Source organism: Babjeviella inositovora, assembly GCF_001661335.1.
Source record: "Babjeviella inositovora NRRL Y-12698 unplaced genomic scaffold BABINscaffold_12, whole genome shotgun sequence".
Taxonomy (NCBI): Eukaryota; Fungi; Ascomycota; class Pichiomycetes; order Serinales; genus Babjeviella; species Babjeviella inositovora.
The window spans coordinates 458,488-478,846 of NW_017566849.1; the positions used below are offsets into that span (position 1 = coordinate 458,488).

At 50.0% G+C, this 20,359-nt stretch overlaps 9 protein-coding genes across 9 annotated transcripts; 7 read left to right on the forward strand and 2 right to left on the reverse strand.

The window, feature by feature from the left end:
- Nucleotides 1-161: 161 nt before the first annotated feature.
- BABINDRAFT_163137 (uncharacterized protein) lies at nt 162-521 on the reverse strand. Its single transcript, XM_019129737.1, has one exon. It carries the CDS (start codon nt 428-430, stop codon nt 194-196), a length of 237 nt encoding a protein of 78 aa, XP_018983449.1. The 5' UTR covers nt 431-521; the 3' UTR covers nt 162-193.
- Nucleotides 522-1,156: 635 nt separating this feature from the next.
- BABINDRAFT_93210 (GATA-like domain-containing protein) lies at nt 1,157-4,825 on the forward strand. Its single transcript, XM_019132944.1, has one exon. It carries the CDS (start codon nt 1,314-1,316, stop codon nt 4,338-4,340), a length of 3,027 nt encoding a protein of 1,008 aa, XP_018983450.1. The 5' UTR covers nt 1,157-1,313; the 3' UTR covers nt 4,341-4,825.
- Nucleotide 4,826: 1 nt separating this feature from the next.
- On the forward strand, nt 4,827-8,633 carry BABINDRAFT_93187 (uncharacterized protein). Its single transcript, XM_019132943.1, has one exon. The coding sequence runs from the start codon at nt 5,312-5,314 to the stop codon at nt 8,462-8,464; it is 3,153 nt and encodes a 1,050-aa protein (XP_018983451.1). The 5' UTR covers nt 4,827-5,311; the 3' UTR covers nt 8,465-8,633.
- A 297-nt stretch (nt 8,634-8,930) lies between these two features.
- Nucleotides 8,931-9,706, forward strand: BABINDRAFT_172547 (uncharacterized protein; the record flags this gene model as incomplete). The annotated part of the gene is made up of 3 exons (XM_019130893.1): nt 8,931-9,338; nt 9,463-9,479; nt 9,649-9,706. 3 exons carry the CDS (start codon nt 8,931-8,933, stop codon nt 9,704-9,706), a joined length of 483 nt encoding a protein of 160 aa, XP_018983452.1.
- A 423-nt stretch (nt 9,707-10,129) lies between these two features.
- Nucleotides 10,130-10,636, forward strand: BABINDRAFT_168699 (mitochondrial 54S ribosomal protein bL21m; the record flags this gene model as incomplete). The annotated part of the gene is made up of 1 exon (XM_019130603.1): nt 10,130-10,636. One exon carries the CDS (start codon nt 10,130-10,132, stop codon nt 10,634-10,636), a length of 507 nt encoding a protein of 168 aa, XP_018983453.1.
- A 1,525-nt stretch (nt 10,637-12,161) lies between these two features.
- BABINDRAFT_163141 (uncharacterized protein) lies at nt 12,162-15,225 on the forward strand. The gene has a single exon (XM_019129738.1). The coding sequence runs from the start codon at nt 12,202-12,204 to the stop codon at nt 15,022-15,024; it is 2,823 nt and encodes a 940-aa protein (XP_018983454.1). The 5' UTR covers nt 12,162-12,201; the 3' UTR covers nt 15,025-15,225.
- On the forward strand, nt 15,185-16,281 carry BABINDRAFT_177709 (uncharacterized protein; the record flags this gene model as incomplete). Its single annotated transcript, XM_019131045.1, has 3 exons — nt 15,185-15,214; nt 15,341-15,417; nt 15,609-16,281. 3 exons carry the CDS (start codon nt 15,185-15,187, stop codon nt 16,225-16,227), a joined length of 726 nt encoding a protein of 241 aa, XP_018983455.1. The 3' UTR covers nt 16,228-16,281.
- Nucleotides 16,282-17,441, reverse strand: BABINDRAFT_163142 (uncharacterized protein). The gene has a single exon (XM_019129739.1). The coding sequence runs from the start codon at nt 17,235-17,237 to the stop codon at nt 16,407-16,409; it is 831 nt and encodes a 276-aa protein (XP_018983456.1). The 5' UTR covers nt 17,238-17,441; the 3' UTR covers nt 16,282-16,406.
- A 145-nt stretch (nt 17,442-17,586) lies between these two features.
- Nucleotides 17,587-20,140, forward strand: BABINDRAFT_93310 (uncharacterized protein). The gene has a single exon (XM_019132945.1). It carries the CDS (start codon nt 17,936-17,938, stop codon nt 20,045-20,047), a length of 2,112 nt encoding a protein of 703 aa, XP_018983457.1. The 5' UTR covers nt 17,587-17,935; the 3' UTR covers nt 20,048-20,140.
- The last annotated feature ends 219 nt before the right edge of the window (nt 20,141-20,359 follow it).

Genomic DNA, 20,359 nt, shown 5'->3' on the forward strand with positions numbered 1-20,359 from the left:
AAATCTCGTTCTATCTCATAATAGTGCTTGATACTGTTATGTCTACCAGAGTTGGGTTTGGTTCCCCCTCGAATTACCCCACCCTCTCGTTCTAGCACATGCACTTTAAAAACTAACGTTGCGTCCCCCGCATTTGGCCCCACTAACCATGGCAAGTCCGGGCCCGAACCTCTTGCGTCTTATACCAACCATGCTACTCTGGAAAGGTGGGGCGACTACATATATGTAAACACGGGGGTACGAGTATGCACCCTTTAGAAACACACGAGGGTCCGGTGCTGACCTTTTCTGCAGACCCCGAGTGCCCCAGATTTGGCAAAAATTTGCTTCTAGGTGTATCGTCAGCTAACGTCTGGAGGGGGCTGCCATAGCCCGCTTGAACGTAACCGGAGAATACTATCAGGGCGCGACCAAGCGTGCTGCCCGCCATCTCCGAAGTCCGGATATAAGTAAACTCACGGAACGTTAGGAAAAGCACGTTAGTCCTGGTGACACCACGTGTGAGACTAGACGAGAACCTAAAATAAATCTCAAGTCCCGTAGTATACAGATAATACAATCGCTCTCTAGACTTATTATGTGTTTCCTGGACTCTTGTCCAGATAAATGACCGTCATGGAGCGGAACGCGATTCTCATGCAGGACGTTGCTGTTACAGTACTGGTCATGGCGTGTGTTCGCCCCTCGCAAAACCTTTTTTGCTGTCAAATGGTACTCCTGCACCCAGCGCCGCCTGACCCTAGGACATCCATGTCCGGGTCATTACATACACACGTGATGCACGAATCGATACCGCGTAGGAAACCGTAACAAAGGCCGATAAGGCGGTACCGTCTTCCTAGAAAGGGTTGTGGATATGTATTTTTATCGCAGTACTAAAGCGAACGTGAATATTGGCGTGAACCAAGACCTTGAAAAATATTGTCTCGCAACCTTGGTAATTCCTCGTCCGCGCGACCCTAAACGCCGTCCCCATATCTCCAGAATTCTGCGCGCTTAAAGTTTTCACTTTTTCTAGCTACACTTTGTGGTACATCTTCTCAGCTCAACCTTCACTTTTCCTCAGCCAACTCTACGGCAAATACATTCAGCTACGTCATTCGTGTAACGTTGTTACTTCCATTTTACCCACCCGTTGGCCATCCCGGAACGCTAGCGGTATCCACCAGCATAACTCATCAATCCCAACAAACCGCTCTCCATCTAGTCTTGACCATATCACCCCCTCCTCTTCGCATCACTTATCCATTTAACTATCATATCCATTAACGGGTGCTCTCCATTTGTCTCCCCCTTTCGTATTACCGCTCAGGATGCCCAAAAAGGAAGACTACTTCACGCCCAAACACCCGTCCTTCGTTGACGATGACGACTACTTCTCAACCACCGCGCGACATTTCCACAAGGCACCGACAAAGATCCCGTTTTTGGAAGTTTCATTGGAAAACTTAGCCCGGCTTGCCACGCCCGCCACACCAGGAAACTCCACCCACGACGTGCTCACTGTGTGGACCACCATCACCAAGACGTCGCAGTTCATCAAGAATGGCGCGCGTTTAGAAAACATCAGTTGGCGACTTGTAAACCGCGGCTTGGTCTGCCAGCTGGACAATAACAAGGCGCGCCAGCAAAAAAACCAGATCATCACGCTCCAGGACTTCCGGACGCTTTATGAGATCAACAACACTCGCAACGAGAGCTACAGTTCAGGCAAGTCACAAAAGGCGTACGAGCTCCAGCCGTTCATGAAAGACTTGAATTACGACTTCAGCAAGCCCAAGACCAAGCAAAAGGGGGAAAACCATACCCACATACGGCCCCAGGTGCTGAAGCAGAGGTCCAACTCCAAGGAGCGGTTCTTGCGGGATGCGAAAACCGAGCTAAAGGGGGAATCTCGAACGGTGGGCTCGCTCAACAAGTTTAGCACTGGTAATATTTCCGGAACCCGTTCCCCGACGCCTCCAGCGACGCATATTCGCAACAATTCCAAGCCCAGGGTTAAGTCGCCGTCGTTGTTTAATCAAGGTCACTCGCAAAGCGCAACTTCGGTTCAACACCCCCGTCCGTCGTTGTTTAGTAATGTTTCCGAGCCAACCCGCAAGGAGACAAATACTCACGAACAAACCAGTAACCAGACTCACGAGCCCACGAATCCCCGCAAGAAATCTTCGCAAGTTAGCATGAGCAATGGCTATCAGGAAACCACCAACGAGGTTTCCGGGAGCGACAGCGAATTCGATGAGGCAGACAGCATCTCCGGCGAGGACGATGCCAACAGCGACTTTGGTCTCACGTCGTCAGAGTCCTCTCTCGGTTCGCTTCCGCGGAGACGCGACCAGCGAGACCACTACGCGGTACTTCACGATAACCGGACCAAGCCGCAGCTCCGCAACCCGACCCCGCGGAAACTGACGTGGAAGAAGAAGGACCCCCGGGCACAGCCAAAGGCACCGGCTCAGAACGTGGTCCAGCCCAACCAGCACCAGTCGATGTTTGCGCCACGGAACGTCGACGAGCTCAATCGCAGTCCTTCGGTGGTACGAGGCTTCCAACCGTCTACCCTAAGCATCCATCGGAGTGAGTCTAAAATTGATTCTGTAAAGGGACCAAAAGACTCCAGCAAGCATCTGGGATCGGTTGAGTTGCCGAGGTCAGTTGACTCGCAGATATCGATCGATCTGCTGAAATCGGTTGATTCGCATCGAAGGACAAAGTCAGACGCGAAGCACCTGGGACCGAAATTTGATTTGGGCAAGCATCAGGGATCAAAGACTGGAAGGCACAGTTCCGACACACACAAACACCAGGGATTGAAGATTCTCCCGGAGAGCCATCACTCCACCTCTAGATTCACGGAGTCTCTAGACACCCCGCCTAGAGGGTCTCCTAAGGGTTTGGGGAATACCCACGTCAAGAGAGTAACGTTGCTCGACAACTTGGGAATGACCAGCATGTCTAAGGAAGAGCTCTCGGATAGCTCTGAGGAGAGGCCGCAGAAACACGGCATGTTCTTCCTCGACAGCTCGCCTAGCCCGCCGATGGGAAACAGCTCGTCACAGCTCGATGTACTCAGGAAAAACTTGGATGAACCGAAGGCCGATTCTTTGTTTGGATTCAACCGCAAGCCGATCAAAACCAACAGCAGCGCCACGATATCCACTGCAGCGTTTGGGACCGACGGGGAAGATGAGATCTACGGAGACGAAGAAGAGGAAGAAGACTCCTTCAGTGACGACTCCGAGTGGTCTTCTTTCTCTGATGACAGCGAGAAGAGCTTGGACTTTAGTCGCCACAAAAACAGAAATACGTCTACGACGAAGCTCCAGAAGTCATTGCTCAGCGGTTTGTTTGACGGACAGCCCCAGGTCTCATCCCACTCACGAAGCAAGACGGTGAGTCCTTCGTTCCACAGCGACGTCCCAAGAGCCTCTACGTCCACTACGTCGCTTGTCCATGCCGCTTCAAGACCGCAGGTACAACGGTCAACCACTCTAGCGTACCTCTCGTCGTCCATGAAGCTCCACGCAAACTCGCACCACCCTCACTCGCCTGACGACATGACTGCACGCGTCACTCCCTCTGTTTCAACCACAAACATCAACGCCATGGCCAGCATGGACATGGACATGCTTTCAACCTCCAGCGAAACCATTCAGGCTCGGTCTCTGAACAGTGCAATCTCCACGATGAACAATAGCCTCAAGTCGCCCACGTTTACGCAGAGGATTGGCCGAAGCGCGTTGAATTTGACCAACTACTTCAGCGCCATGCGTGGTACTGAGGTACGTGTGCCCACCGCTGCGGGTGCGTTGCTCCGTACCACCGTCTCCACACATATGTTTGCGCCGAACCGTCTTCAAAAGCGTCTCGCGGAGGCAGACCACCAGATGCTGAATCACGAACTAGAGGCCGAACGGATACCTGAAAGAGGCCGCTCCGGGAGACCAGGTACCCGCGTTTCTTTCCATACTGATAGCGCTAGCAGTGCAGAGAGTGTGGGCAGCGCGAGCAGCAGACACCAGAGCACAATGCAGGCGTTGTCGCCGCTACTGAAAGCGGATGACGACAGGGGAAGGTCTCGACTGAGCAAAGTGCATCTGTCGCGCTTTGTCGACCGCGCAGCGTCGCCCCAGGAGATTCCGCCCAGCTTCGGCCACGCACTCTCGCCCAAGGCAGTTCGTCGCCAGATGCTCGCAACCGAGTTGAGCGACAGCTTGCGCAAGAGCTTGTTGACCGACAACAAGCTCGGCAAGATGCCCGTGGGGATCAACGGGGCGCCGCTGTTTGGCTCCTCCTGGGAAGAGGATGAAATGGACAACTACCATGCCAAGGGGTGGTGAGCAGAACCATGGTATATGAGTTTGTCAGAAGAAAGAGAGTACTTTATGGTTTGATTTATAAACGAAGCGTCTGAAATTTTCCGTTGTTGTGAAGGATGTAGTTCGGTAATAACTAGTGTTTGAGCTCGGGATCTTTGGTTAGAAAGGCACTAGGGTCTACGGATGGTGGAAATATAAGTTGGAGAGAGGTATAGCGCTGGGGCTTAATACATACCGCTACAGAATTATGGTTACTTCTATAATGGGAAATCGGTACGGTTCAGCCATATGTTGCGGCCGTGAAACGTTTGTGGTATCTTCGGCTAGATATTTTTAGCACTGGTTATATTTCCAGAATATCCAAGTCTGCCGATTGACCATTCATGTGATGGGTCCAGAGATTGGAGTTGTGTGTATAAGTTATTTGTTGGATACGAAGTCATGGTTGGGGAGAGATTCATACTTGGCCCAGTAAGCTAATTGTTTGATAACCGTTCACAAAATTTTCTAAAATATGCTTTAGCCGCGATTTCATATGTGGCCACGTACCAGATAAAGATATTCACGATAAGCTGAGGGAGAAATTACACCCAGTAGACGATTGATATATAGCACTAGAGCAAGTAACTATTCCACGGGATCAGATATAGCCCAGTTCTTTAAGGGCAACGTGCCATAACCGCGTTGTGCGACAGTTACGCATCGCTCAACGCCTTTCAAAACTCTGTGTATGTTTAATGCATAGCCTGCAAAGTTACAGATTATACCAACCCCTATAATCAATATGATTCATTATACCTCTGTAAGCTCCACTCAACTTTTTAATTCTTACCTAGCTGCGTCGCGCACCAAGCCTTATTTATCGTGCCCTTACCAGCATACTTTGCGCCGCATATCTATACCTTTTTTTTTTTTTTTTTTTTTTTTGACACAAACTGCCACCTTTTCTCGGTTATCTCTCTACTCCCCTCACGCTGCTCAGACTACTCCGTATGACTAACTTGCAACTCCAATCCAGCTTCAAGGTGGATTATGCGCCGGCGCACATCAAGAAATGGCGTTCCAGCCGGACCGGTCTCCAGTTGACCTACATCAACCAGTCCACACCAGTCGTCAACGGCTACTTCGCGGTCGCCACCGAATGCACCGACGACAGCGGCTCGCCCCACACACTTGAACACTTGATCTTCATGGGATCTGACAACTACAAGTACAAGGGATTGTTGGATACGCTCGGTAACCGCTGTTTCTCGTCGACAAACGCGTGGACCGCGGTCGACCAGACAGTGTACACACTCACGACAGCCGGGTGGGAGGGCTTCCAGATGTTGTTGCCAATCTACCTCGACCACTTATTCCGCCCCACCTTGACTGATGAGGCGTGCTACACCGAGGTGTACCACATTGACGGAAAGGCGAAAGAAAAGGGGGTTGTGTTCTCCGAGATGCAGGGCATTGCGAATCAGAGTTGGTTCTTATCTGACTTGGAGAGCTCCCGCGCGTTGTATAGCCCGGAATCCGGCTATTCGTCCGAAACCGGCGGGTTGTTGCCGAGCTTGCGCGAGTTGACAAATGAACGCATTAGTAAGTTTCACCGCGACAACTACCGCTCCGACAACTTGTGCGTGATCATCACCGGCTCTGTTGACGAGACTGAGCTCTTGGCCACCATCGAGAAGTTCGATGCTGCGTTGCCCACGTTGGCAGATTTACCCCCACACAAGCGTCCGTTCGTCGACTCCCCTGTCGATACCCATCTCCAGCTGTCTGTCCTCAAGACCATCGAGTTCCCCGATGACGACGAATCATCGGGGGAGATTCAGTTTAACTGGCTCGGACCGGCCCACGGCAACGTCACGGCCAACGTTGCATTGGACATCTTGGGTACCTACCTCACGGACTCTCCTGCAGCATACCTCCAGCAGGCGTTGGTCGAGATCGATGAGCCGCTCGCCACTGAGGTCGAGTACTACACCTCGGACTTGTTGCGCACGCGGTTGGTGATGAACGTGTCGGGAGTTCCGTACGCGCAGCTCGACACCGTCGCTGCGAAGGTGTTGGAGCTTCTCACCGCTCACACGGTGGATGTCGTGCGCGTGCGTCAGGTGTTGGAACAGCAGAGGTTAAAGTTTGTGTTTGCGACCGAAAAGTCGCCGGAGCTGCTCTCCACCATCGCCATCGAGGAGTTCATGTACGGGAACGTCGACGGGACGGACTTGGCCAAATGGACACAGAACTTGGACGAGTACGACGAGTTACTCGAGTGGACGGAGGAGCAATGGACAGCCATGTTGCGTCTGGTGTTTGTGTCCAGCCCCCACGTGACGGTCATTGCCCGGCCGTCTGCCACGTTGTACGAAGAGCACAAGAAGGTGGACAAGGCGTTGTTGAAGAAGCGCAAGGGTGCCTTTGGTAAAGAGGGGTTGGAGAAGTTGCGCAAGAAACTCGAGGACGCCACCGCGTTGAACGACACACCGATTCCGGAGGCGTTGCTTGTGGAGTTTGGCAGACCGGATCCAGCCAAGATTGAGTTCATCAACACGGTTTCCGTCAAGGCCGGTACCAATACGCTTGTCGACAGCGCGTACACCAGCGGTGCCTCTCTGGAAGTTGCCCGGCATGTGGCAGCAGATGCCCAGTTGCCGCTTTTCTTCCACTTTGAGCACTACGAATCGCAGTTTATCACGGTGAACGCCATGTTCGGCTCCTTCGCGGTTCCAGAGGCGCTGCTTCCGTACATGGAGCTCTTTGAGGAATTGATGTTTGCGTTACCAATTCAGAATGCGGACGGATCCGAGACGCCGTACCAAGATGCCATCGCGGCGTTGAAACAGGACACCGTGGAAGCGTGGTTCCACTCGTCCTTCCAGGGTCAGTTCGACGAGGTGGTGAATGTGACCGTCCAGGTTGAGAAGCACAAGGTAGCGAAGGCCGTGGAGTGGATCCGGAAGTCACTCTTTGATTCCGTCTTTACCAAGGCGCGTGTGAAGAACGCCGTGGATAAGTTGGCGTTGTCACTCCCGGAAAAGAAGCGCGACGGCAGTACTATGTTGAACTCTGTGTACAACCGCAGCAGCTTGTCCGCGCGCTCGATGAGGGTTGCGAAGGACTGTTTGACGTTGGAAGCGTTCCTTAAGGATACTTCCGCGCTTTTGGAGTCCGACGAGGGTCTTGCCACCGTGCTTGCAACGTTGAACGAGGTCAGATCTCAGTTGTTCACCAACGGCAACATGCGTTTGGTGGTTGCCGGGGACATTTTGAGCATTGAAAAGCCGGTTTCGGTGTTTGATGTGCTTGTTATCGGCAACACCACCGCCGTGAGTGCGATTCCGCGCACTTTGGCGGCGTTGAAGCCAGAAAGCGACGTCAGGGGGAAGGCTTTCTTGATCAGTGCTCCGGCCTCAGACTCCGCATACTTAATTGCCGCTACCAAGATCCCGACAGACTACTTACACCCGGATATGCCGAAGATTGCTTTGGTTTCCGAGTACTTACAAGCGGTGGAAGGTCCGTTCTGGCGCGGGATCCGTGGGACGGGGTTGGCCTACGGTGCCAATATTCACCGCGATTTGGAGTTTGGGAACTTGATGTTTGACATCTACAGAGGCAGCGATGGTGAGGAGGCGCTCAAGGTGGCCCACACCATCATCCAGGGCTTTGCCACCGGTGAGACCCCCTTCGTCCAGTCCGCGATGGAGGGTGCCGTGGCCTCCTTGGTTAACACCGTGGTGAATGGCCAGAGCAATTCCTTGAGCACTGGTAACGGTAAAATCCTCGACGTTGTGTTCAAAAACCGTGGTGGTGACTTTACCACCAAATTCTTGGGCCAGGTCCAAAAGCTCACGGTGCAGGACTTGCAGGATACCACTAACAAGTACTTTGTCAACTTGTTTGATGCCGGTAAATCGAGCATCTTTGGGTGTGTCAGTCCAAGCAAGGAGGCCGCCTTCACCGAGACCTTGACCAGGTTGGGCTACCAGGTGTCTGTGGAGACCTTGGAAGCGGACCACGAAGAGAGTGGGGAAGAGACTGGAGAGGAAGAAACTGGAGATGAAGAGACTGACAGCGAGGATATTGACAGTGATGAGACTGATAGTGAGGAAACTGATAGTGAGACTGGTAGCGAAGCATCTGACGGGGAGTAGACGGAATGTATACTATATAGTTAAGGTAATGGAAGTCGTGCATGCTGTGGGCAGTTGAACGAGAAGCTTTGGAAAGGACATGGAGTGTATAACGGTTATCCAGGCGAAATGATTTGGGTGTTGATGTTAAGACTAGTTTTCAGTATAGTTTCTGGATTGGGTGTTTCATGCCTGTTAACCACCGTTGGTGATCCGCGGTGTACCCATGATTCCAGTTGACGCGATCACGTGACCTGTATTATGCCTGGTATTCACGGGGCGCACGGAGGAGACGCGTATCGATAAAGCGCAATACCAATCCCTCTCATCCAACCTCTATCTTGCCCCCCCTCATACAATGTTGTTCAAACAATTGACCATACTTTTCTTCTGTACCTTTGCAGTTTTTGCAGTGGCACCACCTGGCGAGGTACCGCCACCCGCAGACCCGCCCGCATCGCACGTTGTGCGCTTTACCGTGGCGGAAATGGAAGGCAACACACAGAACGTCCTCGGAACCTTATCATTAGCGTTATACGAGTCTTATGTCCCCCAGACAGTGTTGAATTTTGTGGGGTTGGCTTCCGATGAACATGGCCATGGGTACCTCAACTCCGTTTTCCACCGTATCATTTCTAAATTCATGATTCAGGGAGGTGACTTTGAGAACGAAAACGGGACGGGGGGCTATTCTATTTACGGGAAAAAGTTCCCGGACGAAAATTTCCGTTTAAAACATGACCGTGTGGGCAGATTGTCCATGGCCAACAGTGGCCGAGACACGAACGGCTCGCAGTTTTTCATCACTACCGTGCCCACCCCTCACCTTAACAACAGACACGTTGTGTTTGGCCAGTTGATCGACGGCATGGATGTCTTGCACAAGATTGAAAACGTCAAGACCAAGAATGATAGGCCCATCAAGCCGATTAAAGTGGTGGATATCAAGATCGAATATCTCAACACCACCGACGCGACGGTCGAGGATTTCAGGCAAAAGCACATTCCTGAGCAGTTAGACAACTGGATCTGGATCGTCGGTGGGGTCATGTTTTTGGTTCTCGCAATTCCTGCTGCCATCTACATCAGAATGAAGTCCGAAAGCAAGGACTCCGAAGGTCGTTACGCCAAGCTTGTCTAAACACGAGACCAATCCCGAGAATTTGGTCTGAGCTGAAGCAGCTGTTTTTTCTTTTTGTTTATAGTCGAGGTGGTGATTCCGGCGGCGACCTACCTCAGATTGGCCCAGCAGAAGGAGGATAAGATTTGTAAAATTGCCTGACGGTTTTATTAAATAGCTATTTTATGTATCTTACCACCGCTAGAGCTTATATACTCAAGATTTTACGCTATTCCTAGAAAACAGGATGTATTATAGAGGGCTACCCATAACATCGCTGTTTCAGCTCAAAACAATGTTCCAGATCCATGTTCCAGACCGTATTTTTCCGTAGTTAAAGACATTACTGACATTTCTTACGAGAGGAGTATTAATATAAGCAATTTAGATTTTCATATTTCAAAGTGTGGCACATCCCTTGCCTTTATCCACAGTTTACATCTCATGCAGACGTCACAATTGTTGTGCGCCCACCGAATCTGGTTAAAGTTTTTCCATCAAAATTCTCACTATAGAAACTTAGACACAAACAGAAAATATTAGAATTAGTCACCATCACCCACACCATGATGCAAAGATTTGCTAGTTTGAGGGCTCCAGTGAGCAAGTTACTTACTCCACGTCCGGCCTTTGCCTCAATCCCAAGACTATTCAGCACCTCCACCATTTCACAACAGGCTGCCGCTGAACCCGAGGCCAAGACCGTCACAGATTTAACCCCGTTGAAGTTATCCCCATCAGCCTCCTTATACGCCACTATCAAGGTTCACGGCAGACAGTTTTTGGTCACCGAGGGTGACATCATCAATTTGCCATACAACGTGAAGGAAGCCGACATCGGTGACAAGTTGCATTTGAACGACGTTGTCACCATTGGTAACAGAGACTTTACCTACCACCAGAGCGAGGGGATTAGTCAGGACTTGTACAAGATCAGCTGCACTGTCATCGAAAAGACCAAGAAGCAATTGTCGAAGAGAATCATCAAGCAGAAGAGAACCAGAGAGTACAGAAGAGCCTTTAACAAGTCTCCATACACTGTGGTCAGGGTAAACGAGTTGAAGTTGAACTAAGAGAGGGAGAAATAGGATCGCATTAGCACAGAATCGTATTTCGGTGGCAAGTGGCACCGATTTCATGTATATATATCTTCACTGGATTGAATCATAAAATGTATTAAGGGCCTGGGGCGTAGACAGTGAGGTTAGGGCACAAACTGGCGAGATCGGTGGAATATTGGGTATGGTCAAGTGGGTCAGACTTACATAGCTAATTCTATGGTGTCTGGGAAATTAGGTCCCGAGCTTTAAAAGACAATTTTAGAGTCTGTTTCATATACTCGAGTGTTTCACAAAGTTTAATCAAAACGTTATCTACTCTGGGACAGAGACCAGCCTATGTGTGACCATCAGGTAAGGCTGGGAGGCTGCAGAGGGCTCACCGTTTACGAAAACAGATCTAGGAGTGTATGGTATACTATCGCACGGTCTGACACTCAAATTCCTTTGTTTGGATACCTTGGCCGGTTACTGAATCCTGTCCTGTCTAAACCAACTGGTTCATGGATATTGATAAAAATACCTTCCTTCGCTTATTTCCAACGCGGAAGGAGTTTGCTGCTGGCTCTCCCGTTTAACCTCTGAAGTTATCTTTGACTCGCGCCGTAAGGGCGTTGACGAAATGGATAATCTCCTCATTAATTTAATTTAGAATTGAGATTACACGGGCACACCCTAAGGATGTTGCTTCTCCCACAGTACGATAGCGGCACAGAAAAATTCTCAGCTATTAAACGTCCAATCCCACCTCCCGTGATATGGTCGCCAAAGGCAGTCCAAAGACCTGTGCTGGTTGGTTCTTGTCACCGCATTTTGTTCGAGGCCCAGCGCAGACACCGCGAAAACGGGGATCAAATAACTGAGACTAGCGGTGCGGCGCATGTCGGGTAACCCCAGCCCTTGCAATCTCGCCAGGTCTATATCTCGCCACATAGCCTTCTTCTCTTGGTTAATCATCTTGAACCCAGAGCTGAAAGTACGGGTAGAGATATTTATAACCTTGAGAGAGCGGGGCTGAGGGGACACATGGCCATGCTATGATGCCAAGCAACGCGTTTCAAAACGATAAAGCCGGCATACAGACGGAGCTCCTTTTAACTGGCCGAGCCGGAAATTCCCTGTTACATGGATTCACGAAGCTTGTCTTACATTCCATGAGAATTTTCTCTGTATCGCTCAAATTTATTCCACCTCGGCTGCTAGTCTCTCACGTGAATGAAAAACCACAGGATGGCAGATGCTGTCAAGTAATCACTGTAGTGTTCGTCCGGGCTAGCTAATTCAAGCCCTTCAACAGAGAAGAATTAGAAGCGTTATGTAGAGAAATACTCTTTAAGCCATCAACTGGGATTATATGGCTCGTAATATTACTGATCAACAGCTGGCGCTGCTGTTGCTTTGGGTTTGGTCGTACACGACCCGACGAATTTCGCCCGACGCAAATTTGTATTGAAAACGGCCGCACTGTACCTACTTACGCCCTCCCCACCACACCAGACAAGACACTTTACATCGTCTCCTCCTAGCAGTACACTAGGACCCCCAAACCCCCCTTCACTCTTTTTCTGCATCCCGCCGCCATGTCCGGCTCATTTTGGCGCTACGGCAACGGCTACAACGCCATCTCGCCCATCACCACATTGCTCGAAAAGGCGAATAACCCGGACGACGCGGAGGACTTGCGGTTGGAAGACTTGCTAGACGAGTCTGAGCTCCTTCAGGAGTTGATGTCCTCCAACTCCGCCTTGATCGAGTATTTGCGCGATGCCAGCGTGTTGCAGCGCTTGGTCGAGCTCATCGTGAATGACACGACACAGGATGAGGTGGAAGATACCGAGGATCATGAAACAGAGTTTGAACCACAAGAGCGTGAAATGCAGAATGAAACACGAGAAGAGAGCAAAACTGGTGTAATTGATGACGTCAATACTAGCGCGGATTCCAACACAGATATGGATGCTAGTGCTAAGACTGATGCTAAGATTGATGCTGGTGCTAAGATTGATGCTGGTGCTAAGACTGATGCTGGTGCTAAGACTGATGCTGATGCTAATGCTGATTCTGATTCTGATTCTGATGCTGATGTTGATGCTGATGTTGATGCTGATGCTGATGCTGATGCTGATGTTGATGCTGATGCCAATGCTAATGCCAATGCTAATGCCAATGCTAATGCCAATGCTAATGCCAATACTGATTCCTCGGCAATTGTCTCTGATACAGAGGATGCAGAAGCTACAGGCTCGGCTTCGGATGACGAATCCACTGAAACCCCCCAGGAAGCACAAACCAGACGTGCGCAAATTGCCGCCGAGGTCCTCAGCGCAGATGTCTGGTCGCTCACCGACGCATTCATGGAAAACGTCGACTTGCTCGAGCACTTGTGGGGTATTCTCGACAATTCTCCTTTGAGCATGACCCAATCCACCTACTTTATGAAGATCAACGAGCACCTCCTCGACATGAAGATGGACGAGATGATTCAGTTCATCCTCCAGCAGACCAACCTTGTTGCGCGCTTCACCAAACACATCGACAACCCTCCCTTGATGGACTTTTTGTTGAAGGTTATTTCCACCGACAAGCCAGAAAACTCCACCGGAATCATCGATGTGTTACAGGAACAGGGCTTGATTCCGTGCTTGATTGCATTTTTGGCGCCAGAAGTCGCCACCGCGACGCAATCCGCTGCCGGCGACTTTCTCAAAGCGTTTGTCACCATCAGCGCCAACTCCAACGCCGACAACTCCACCATCGGGCCGAACGAGTTGACGCGCGAGTTGGTCAGCGAGCCCATCGTGAACGAGCTTGTGCGCTTGATGTTATTCGGAGGCACCGGGTTGGCCAACGGGGTGGGCATCGTGATCGAGATCATCCGCAAGAACAACAGCGACTACGATTACCTCCAGGTGTTGAACGTGACGGTCGAGAGCCACCCGCCGTCACCACGTGACCCTATCTACCTCGGGACGTTGGTGGAGATCTTCAGCAAGAATCTCCACCGTTTCATCGACATGTTGACGGTCACGTCTGCCAAGCTCTTGGAAACGCCGTTCGGCGCCATCGAGCCCTTGGGCTTCGAGCGCTTCAAAATCTGCGAGTTGATCGCCGAGTTGTTGCACTGCTCAAATATGGCGTTGCTCAATGAGGTTTCCGGAAAGGAGAAGGTGCAAGAGCGCGATACGGAGCGCACCCGGCTCAAAAACTTGTACCGCATCGCGTTCAAGTTTAATGAAATGTACCCACCGTACTTGAATGAGGACGAGCCCGCCGACGACTCGATATTGGGCGATTCGCTCGCCACGAACCACGGCTTCGGCAGCAGCGAGTCGGTCGAACTCCACGAAAACCTCTCAACCAGCTTCACCACATTAGACATCCAGGATGATGAATTGCCCCACAATGTGCTTGAGGAGCTCGAGACGCCTCCGCCGGACCCCGCTCCCGTTTTTGGGACCCCGGACATTCACGCGGAAATTGATACCGACGCGGATGCTACGTTCGATGAGTCGTTTGACGAGTCGCTCGTGATCGAGCACGATATGCAAGAGAGCGCATTGCGCCGCGAGCCCGTGGTGGGCGACCAGTTGAAGATTGCGTTAGCCGACAACAGCGTCGTCATCTCAATCCTCAACATGTTCTTCCGCTTCCCGTGGAACAACTTCTTACACAACGTGGTGTTTGACATCGTGCAGCAGATCCTCAACGGCAGTATGGACATTGGCTACAACAAGTACCTTGCGATTGACTTGTTCGGACGCGGTTCCGTGCACAAGATGATCATCGACGGCCAGGCCAAGTGCGAGACGTACGAGCAGGAGTCCGGGTTGCGTCTTGGTTATATGGGCCATTTGACATTGATAGCGGAGGAGGTGGTCAAGTTCACCCAGATGTATCCGCCGGGCACCCTCTCCGGGGTCATTGACGACAGTGTGAGCCAGCCAGAATGGGAGAACTACGTGTCCAAGACATTGTACGACACGCGTGAGCGCTACAACGCGATCTTGGGTGGCAGCGCCGGGTTCGACGAGGACAGTGTGGTGGAGGAGCCCGAGGCGGAGGAACCTGAGGAAAACGGCGACCAGTTCTCGCGCTACATGTCGCAGGAATTGAGTAATGACTTCCCGACGGCGTTCGGGTCTAGCGATGAGGACGATGAGGACGATGAGGTGACGGGCTGGAGCTCCACCGAGTACTCCAAGTTCAACGCCAGCGGCGACGCCCAGATGTACGAGGACGACTACGAGGACCCCAACGACGATGGCAACAGCTACGCCAAGAAGGACCATCCGTTGTACGCGCCGCGCGCCGAGAGCAGTGATGAAGAGTTCGACAGTTCGTCTGACGAAGAGGCTGAGCAGCCGAAGTTGACTAGAAGCAACAGTAAGGGAGAGGCTGAGTAAAGTGATGTAATATACAAAATAGTGAATTAAGAAAAGGCGGGAGGATAGGAATATAACGGTGGGACATTGAGCCGGTATTGGTTAAAGCGATATATCGGGTTACTATTACCCAATCATATCTCAAGCTCAATCAGATCTCTAACTCAATCATGTCTCTATAATGCATGTCCAAATACGAAAATTAAAAATGGTGAGCGGTCAACATCTAGTAGTACTGAGAATGTCACCTTTCGGGCTTTGCCTCCTAGTATATGAACCCTTCCTATCGCTGATATCATTTCTACTGGTTTTGCATTTATTTTGTTGAATTTACTAGTCCTGCATCGAAATCACCCCATATGGAGAGTATAAGCAATGTCATATACAATGGTCACTGGGTTGCTTTGTATTTAGGTGTGTTTACGTGCATATTTTGTGTATCTATTATACAACCTATATATATGTCTCAATTTGATTGAATACAAATAGTATTGGTTTGCTGCGGAGAGCGGTAGATACTATATAGTTTTGAATTAATTATATATGTATGGATTTAAATATAATTAATATTTGTGTGTATTTATGAAAATCTAACAATTCTATAGATGCATAATAAAATTTAGACTTTTAACATCCAAGGCACAATGTAGTGTCCAACTGTTAGATGAGCTATATACATTTCCATCGACGTGCCAAACTCACCAAATTTTACCTCTTGACATTCCTGTGCCTCGGTGCTGTTCTCCGAACGGGTTGTACAAGCAGCAGGACTCCGAACAACCAGACTTTAACTTGAGAGGCACGTTCTACACTGACAAGGATGGATTCTATTCGTTTATCTGCTTGGAGTCAACCGCGTATCCTATTCCTTATGATGGCCCGGCCGATGACATGTTGCAGTTCATGGACAGATACCCTATGAGACTATCACTCATTCACCGGAGAGTGACACATCCGAGCTACTACTCGTTGACCATACAGATCTATAACCGTGAGGATCCATACACCGAAGATGATTCCGTATTTACAGTCAAGGAGGACTGCGTGGTGGACTTCATAAAGGCAGACGACAAGATTGCAGAAGAGCACCAGGTTGAGAAAGAGTTGCAGTTCTCGGTTGCATTAGAGTTGGAGGATGTACAACAGGAGCGTGAAAAGATCTACGCGCAGCAGAAGGCCTTGGAAGACCACTTGCACAAGAAATCCCGTTTCGACACTATTTGAGAGAAACTTAGTCTTATGGAAATTATTTTTAGTGAAATATCTAGTGATATTAGCCTTTTATATATCAAAATTTGAGCGTATCCGTAGGTAAAACTATTCACAAATTTCCAATATAATAGAAAAGCACAGCGTGTGTTAGTCCTCTACTATAAGAGATAGACTTATAGGTAAAGTAGGTTCTATAGCTTTTGAACAAAGGCTGAAATAGCGGTGTAGACCTCGTCACAAGCTTCGATACAATGCCAATGGCCAATACGGGGCATCTTGGTGACAGCCACGTTTTCAACGTTTTGGGCAATAATCTCAACACAGTTGGCCCATGGGGCACTCAAGTCCTGCTCACCCTGAAGGATCAAAACTGGGTGCTTGATGCACTTGTACCACTCGACAAACTTCTCTTCCAAATTTTCACCGGCGTGCTGGATGACCCTGCAATTGGCAGCGTAGCCCTCGATAGGCTGCGCCAAGAGCAATTCGCGAACAAACGACCGGTGTAAACTGGTGGCACGGTTGCCCAAAGCCTTGAATGGAACGGTGTTGGCCATGGTGAACATGGAATTGGCCTCGAGAACAGAGGCGATTCTGGCACCAAAAATACCACCAACAGTCTTGGTTGGGTGGACAGGACCGACCAAGACAGCACCCCGGAATAAGGCTGGTTCGTGGGCCAAGAGGTAGTTGACAAGCATACCTCCCATGGAGTGACCCACCAAGATACACTGCTCAATAGCCAACTCTCGGAGAAGACCCAAGGCGTTGCTGGCCATGCCGGCGACGTCTAATTTTGCCTCAGTTAATGGAGACCTGGCTGCGCCTTCATTATCGAATAAAAGGCAGGATCGGCCGGTCTCACTGGTCAATTTGGAGGCAATGTGATGGTAAAAGTTCTGGGATGAGCCCAACCCATGGATAAACACTACTGGGGTAAGGGTATTGGCGGTAGCACTGGCGAACATGGTGTAGTTTAGCTTTTTGGCAGCCAGGATGGAGGATTTGACAATAACCGTCATGGTTATGTAATTGTATAGAGACAGCCTGAGTTGAGGATTGGCTCAAAAAATCATGGATATGTGATATACATGAACGGATCAAGTTTGCTAGCGTACACATTTCAGATTGCGGAAGTTGGGTGCGGGAAATATGGCACCGCGGAAGTCTGAGCACCAACGTCCTTCTGCGGGGTCGGAAATATACCACATGCATCCTCCAGTTGGCCGTGGGGTATTTGACGCATGAAAAAGAATCACGTTGCACAATGGGCCATGTCTGTAGATCCGCGCAGGCAATATGAAAACCTGCATCTCCAACTTGGAGATTGATTAAAATCTCAGATGACGCTCTACAGGAGCCCGAACCTGGCTTCCGAGGATCCGCATGAAGGACCTACTCATTTAACCTTTCGTACGTGACTCGCCATTAATCCAGCCTTTATGTGTCTGTGCCTACACTTTCATCATAGGTGAGGAAGAATCTTGACCACCCTAGAAAAGTGCGAGGGTGCAATTCTCCTTATGCTCCATTCTCTCAACCGGTCAGCCATTTCATTTGTGAGTGCCAAATATCCATTGCAAAATACCAGATTTCCACATGCATTTTCGTCCAGCTCTCAACCATCCACCAGAGTATAAAATCGGACAGACTCTCCCCGGGTTACAAAACACTTCTTTCCTTGAGACAGCAACTTTTATCCCTAAACGCTAGTCATAAAATGACCCAACAAAGCAACCTCAAGACTTCTGAAACCGATGTCCTTATTATTGGAGCCGGCCCCGCCGGTCTCATGGCCGCCTGCTGGTTGGCCCGTACCGGAGTTCTGTTCAGAATCGTTGATAAACGCTCGACCAAGATCTTTGCTGGTCAGGCTGACGGCTTGCAGTCCCGAACCTTGGAAGTTTTCCAGTCGTTCGGGTTCGGCGACCGTGCGCGCAAGAATGCCAACCACTTCCAGGAAATGTGCTTTTGGTCGCCAAACGAGAGTGGTGATATTGTCAGAAACGGTCGCATTCCGGACTCTGTCCCAGGCATCTCTCGGTTCCAGCAAATTGTCATGCACCAGGGAAACATTGAAGAGTGGATCACAGACTCCATTACCAAATGGTCACAGGGCCAAGGGAAGGTTGAGAGAGCCACCTTGCCATTAAAGATGAGCGTTGACGAATCTCTCATCAACGACACCTCTGCCTATCCCGTCTCCGTCTTGGTGAAGAAGTTGAACGAAGACGACGAGGCAGTTCCAGAGCAGTACGGTGCAAAGGTTACTAATGGTCTTTACCGTCAATTTGACGGCGACCAAGATCAGTTCTACAGTGACTTGCAGGACGGACTACTTGACGACACTCACGAGTTGATCAAGTGCAAGTATGTTATTGGCTGTGATGGTGCCCACTCCTGGGTACGTAAGCAATTGGGGATTGACATGATTGGTGACACCACCGATCTTGTCTGGGGTGTCTTAGACATGGTTCCATTGACCAACTTTCCAGATATTAGAAATCGCTCCGCTATCCATTCCAAGGATGCTGGGTCCATCATGATCATCCCAAGAGAGCGTGACTTGGTCCGTTTGTACATTCAGTTGAAAGAAGTTCCTCGCATGAAGGACACCTCCAAGTCTGAGTTTGGCGGTGGTGATGCCGCTGTCTCGGCCAAGGGTAGCACTACCGGCCGTGTTGACCGTTCCAAAATCACCCCAGAGTTGATTGTCAAGAATGCCCAGGAAATCTTCAAGCCATACACCTTCGACATTACGGATTTGGATTGGTTCACCGGCTACCAAATCGGTCAACGTGTCTCCCCTCAGTTCCAGGCCTACAACCGAATCTTTATTGCTGGTGACGCGTGCCACACCCACTCGCCAAAGGCTGGACAGGGTATGAATGTTTCCATGATGGACACGTACAACTTGGGCTGGAAGTTAGCGCACGTGTGCAAGGGGTTGGCCAAGCCCGAGATTTTGGAGACCTACGAGGCCGAGAGAATCCAAGTCGCCAGAGATCTCATTGCATTCGACCACAAGCTCTCCCGTATGTTTTCTGGTAAACCAAAGGACGAAGTAAACAAGGATGGCGTGGACATGCTTGAGTTCAAGGAGGCTTTCAAGAAGGGTGCTGAATTTGCCTCCGGTACTATTGTCGACTACATTCCATCCATTTTGGAGATCAAAGAAGCTACCCCGGATGTTGAAATTCAGTACTATACCAAGCTAGCCTCTAACATCGGTATCGGTAGACGACTCGACTCTTCCCAAGTCATGTCACAGGCCGATGCCAGGCCATACCACTTGGCAGACCGTATTCCATCCGATGGTCGTTGGAGGGTTCTCAACTTTTGCGGTGACGTAGCCAAAAACGCTGAATTGGCTGCCGCCAATGCGGATTTTGCCAAATACTTGGAATCCAAGGTTAACTTCGTTAGCAATTACACTCCAGTTAATGCCCGTGTGGACTCTGTTATTGAGGTTTTGACTGTCCACGCCTCTGACCGCCACAGCCTTGAGATGCACGACTTTCCACAGGCCTTGTGGCCAAAGGACTCCCATGGTCGTAGTGACTACTGGAAGATCTGGGCGGGTATCGGCTCTACTTTTCACAATGGTGACTGTGATATCTACAAGTTCTTTGGTATTGACACTAACAAGGGTTGTCAGATTGTCTTGAGGCCAGATGGTCACGTTTCCCACATTGTTCCACTTGGTGCTGAGGGCATCAAGGAGATTGAGCAGTTCTTTGCCACTTTCATGATCCCACAGACCAAGGTCTTGGACATTGATATCACTGCTAATGATACCGGTCGTTTCAGCAAGCCAGTCTTGGCTGTGTAACAGCTTATTGGCAGATTTACTTCTAGTTGTCTCTTGCTTTTCATTTATAGGTTTTATATTCCCCTATACAGATACTCATATACCTCAATGTATGATATACCATTTTCTCTGGTAATCGGGTAAAAGGAGCTTCAACCTTTAGAGACAATTCTTTCAAAAATCTAACGTGAGCTACTGGATCCACATCAAAGTAAAGAAGATAGATGCGCATCGAATTGTAAGCCCAACAATACCGAATGGGATGTTTTTGACCAAGCATATCTTTGGATAGACTTTGAAGCTATCTTTCCCCGTAATTCGACTTCTCTGGGG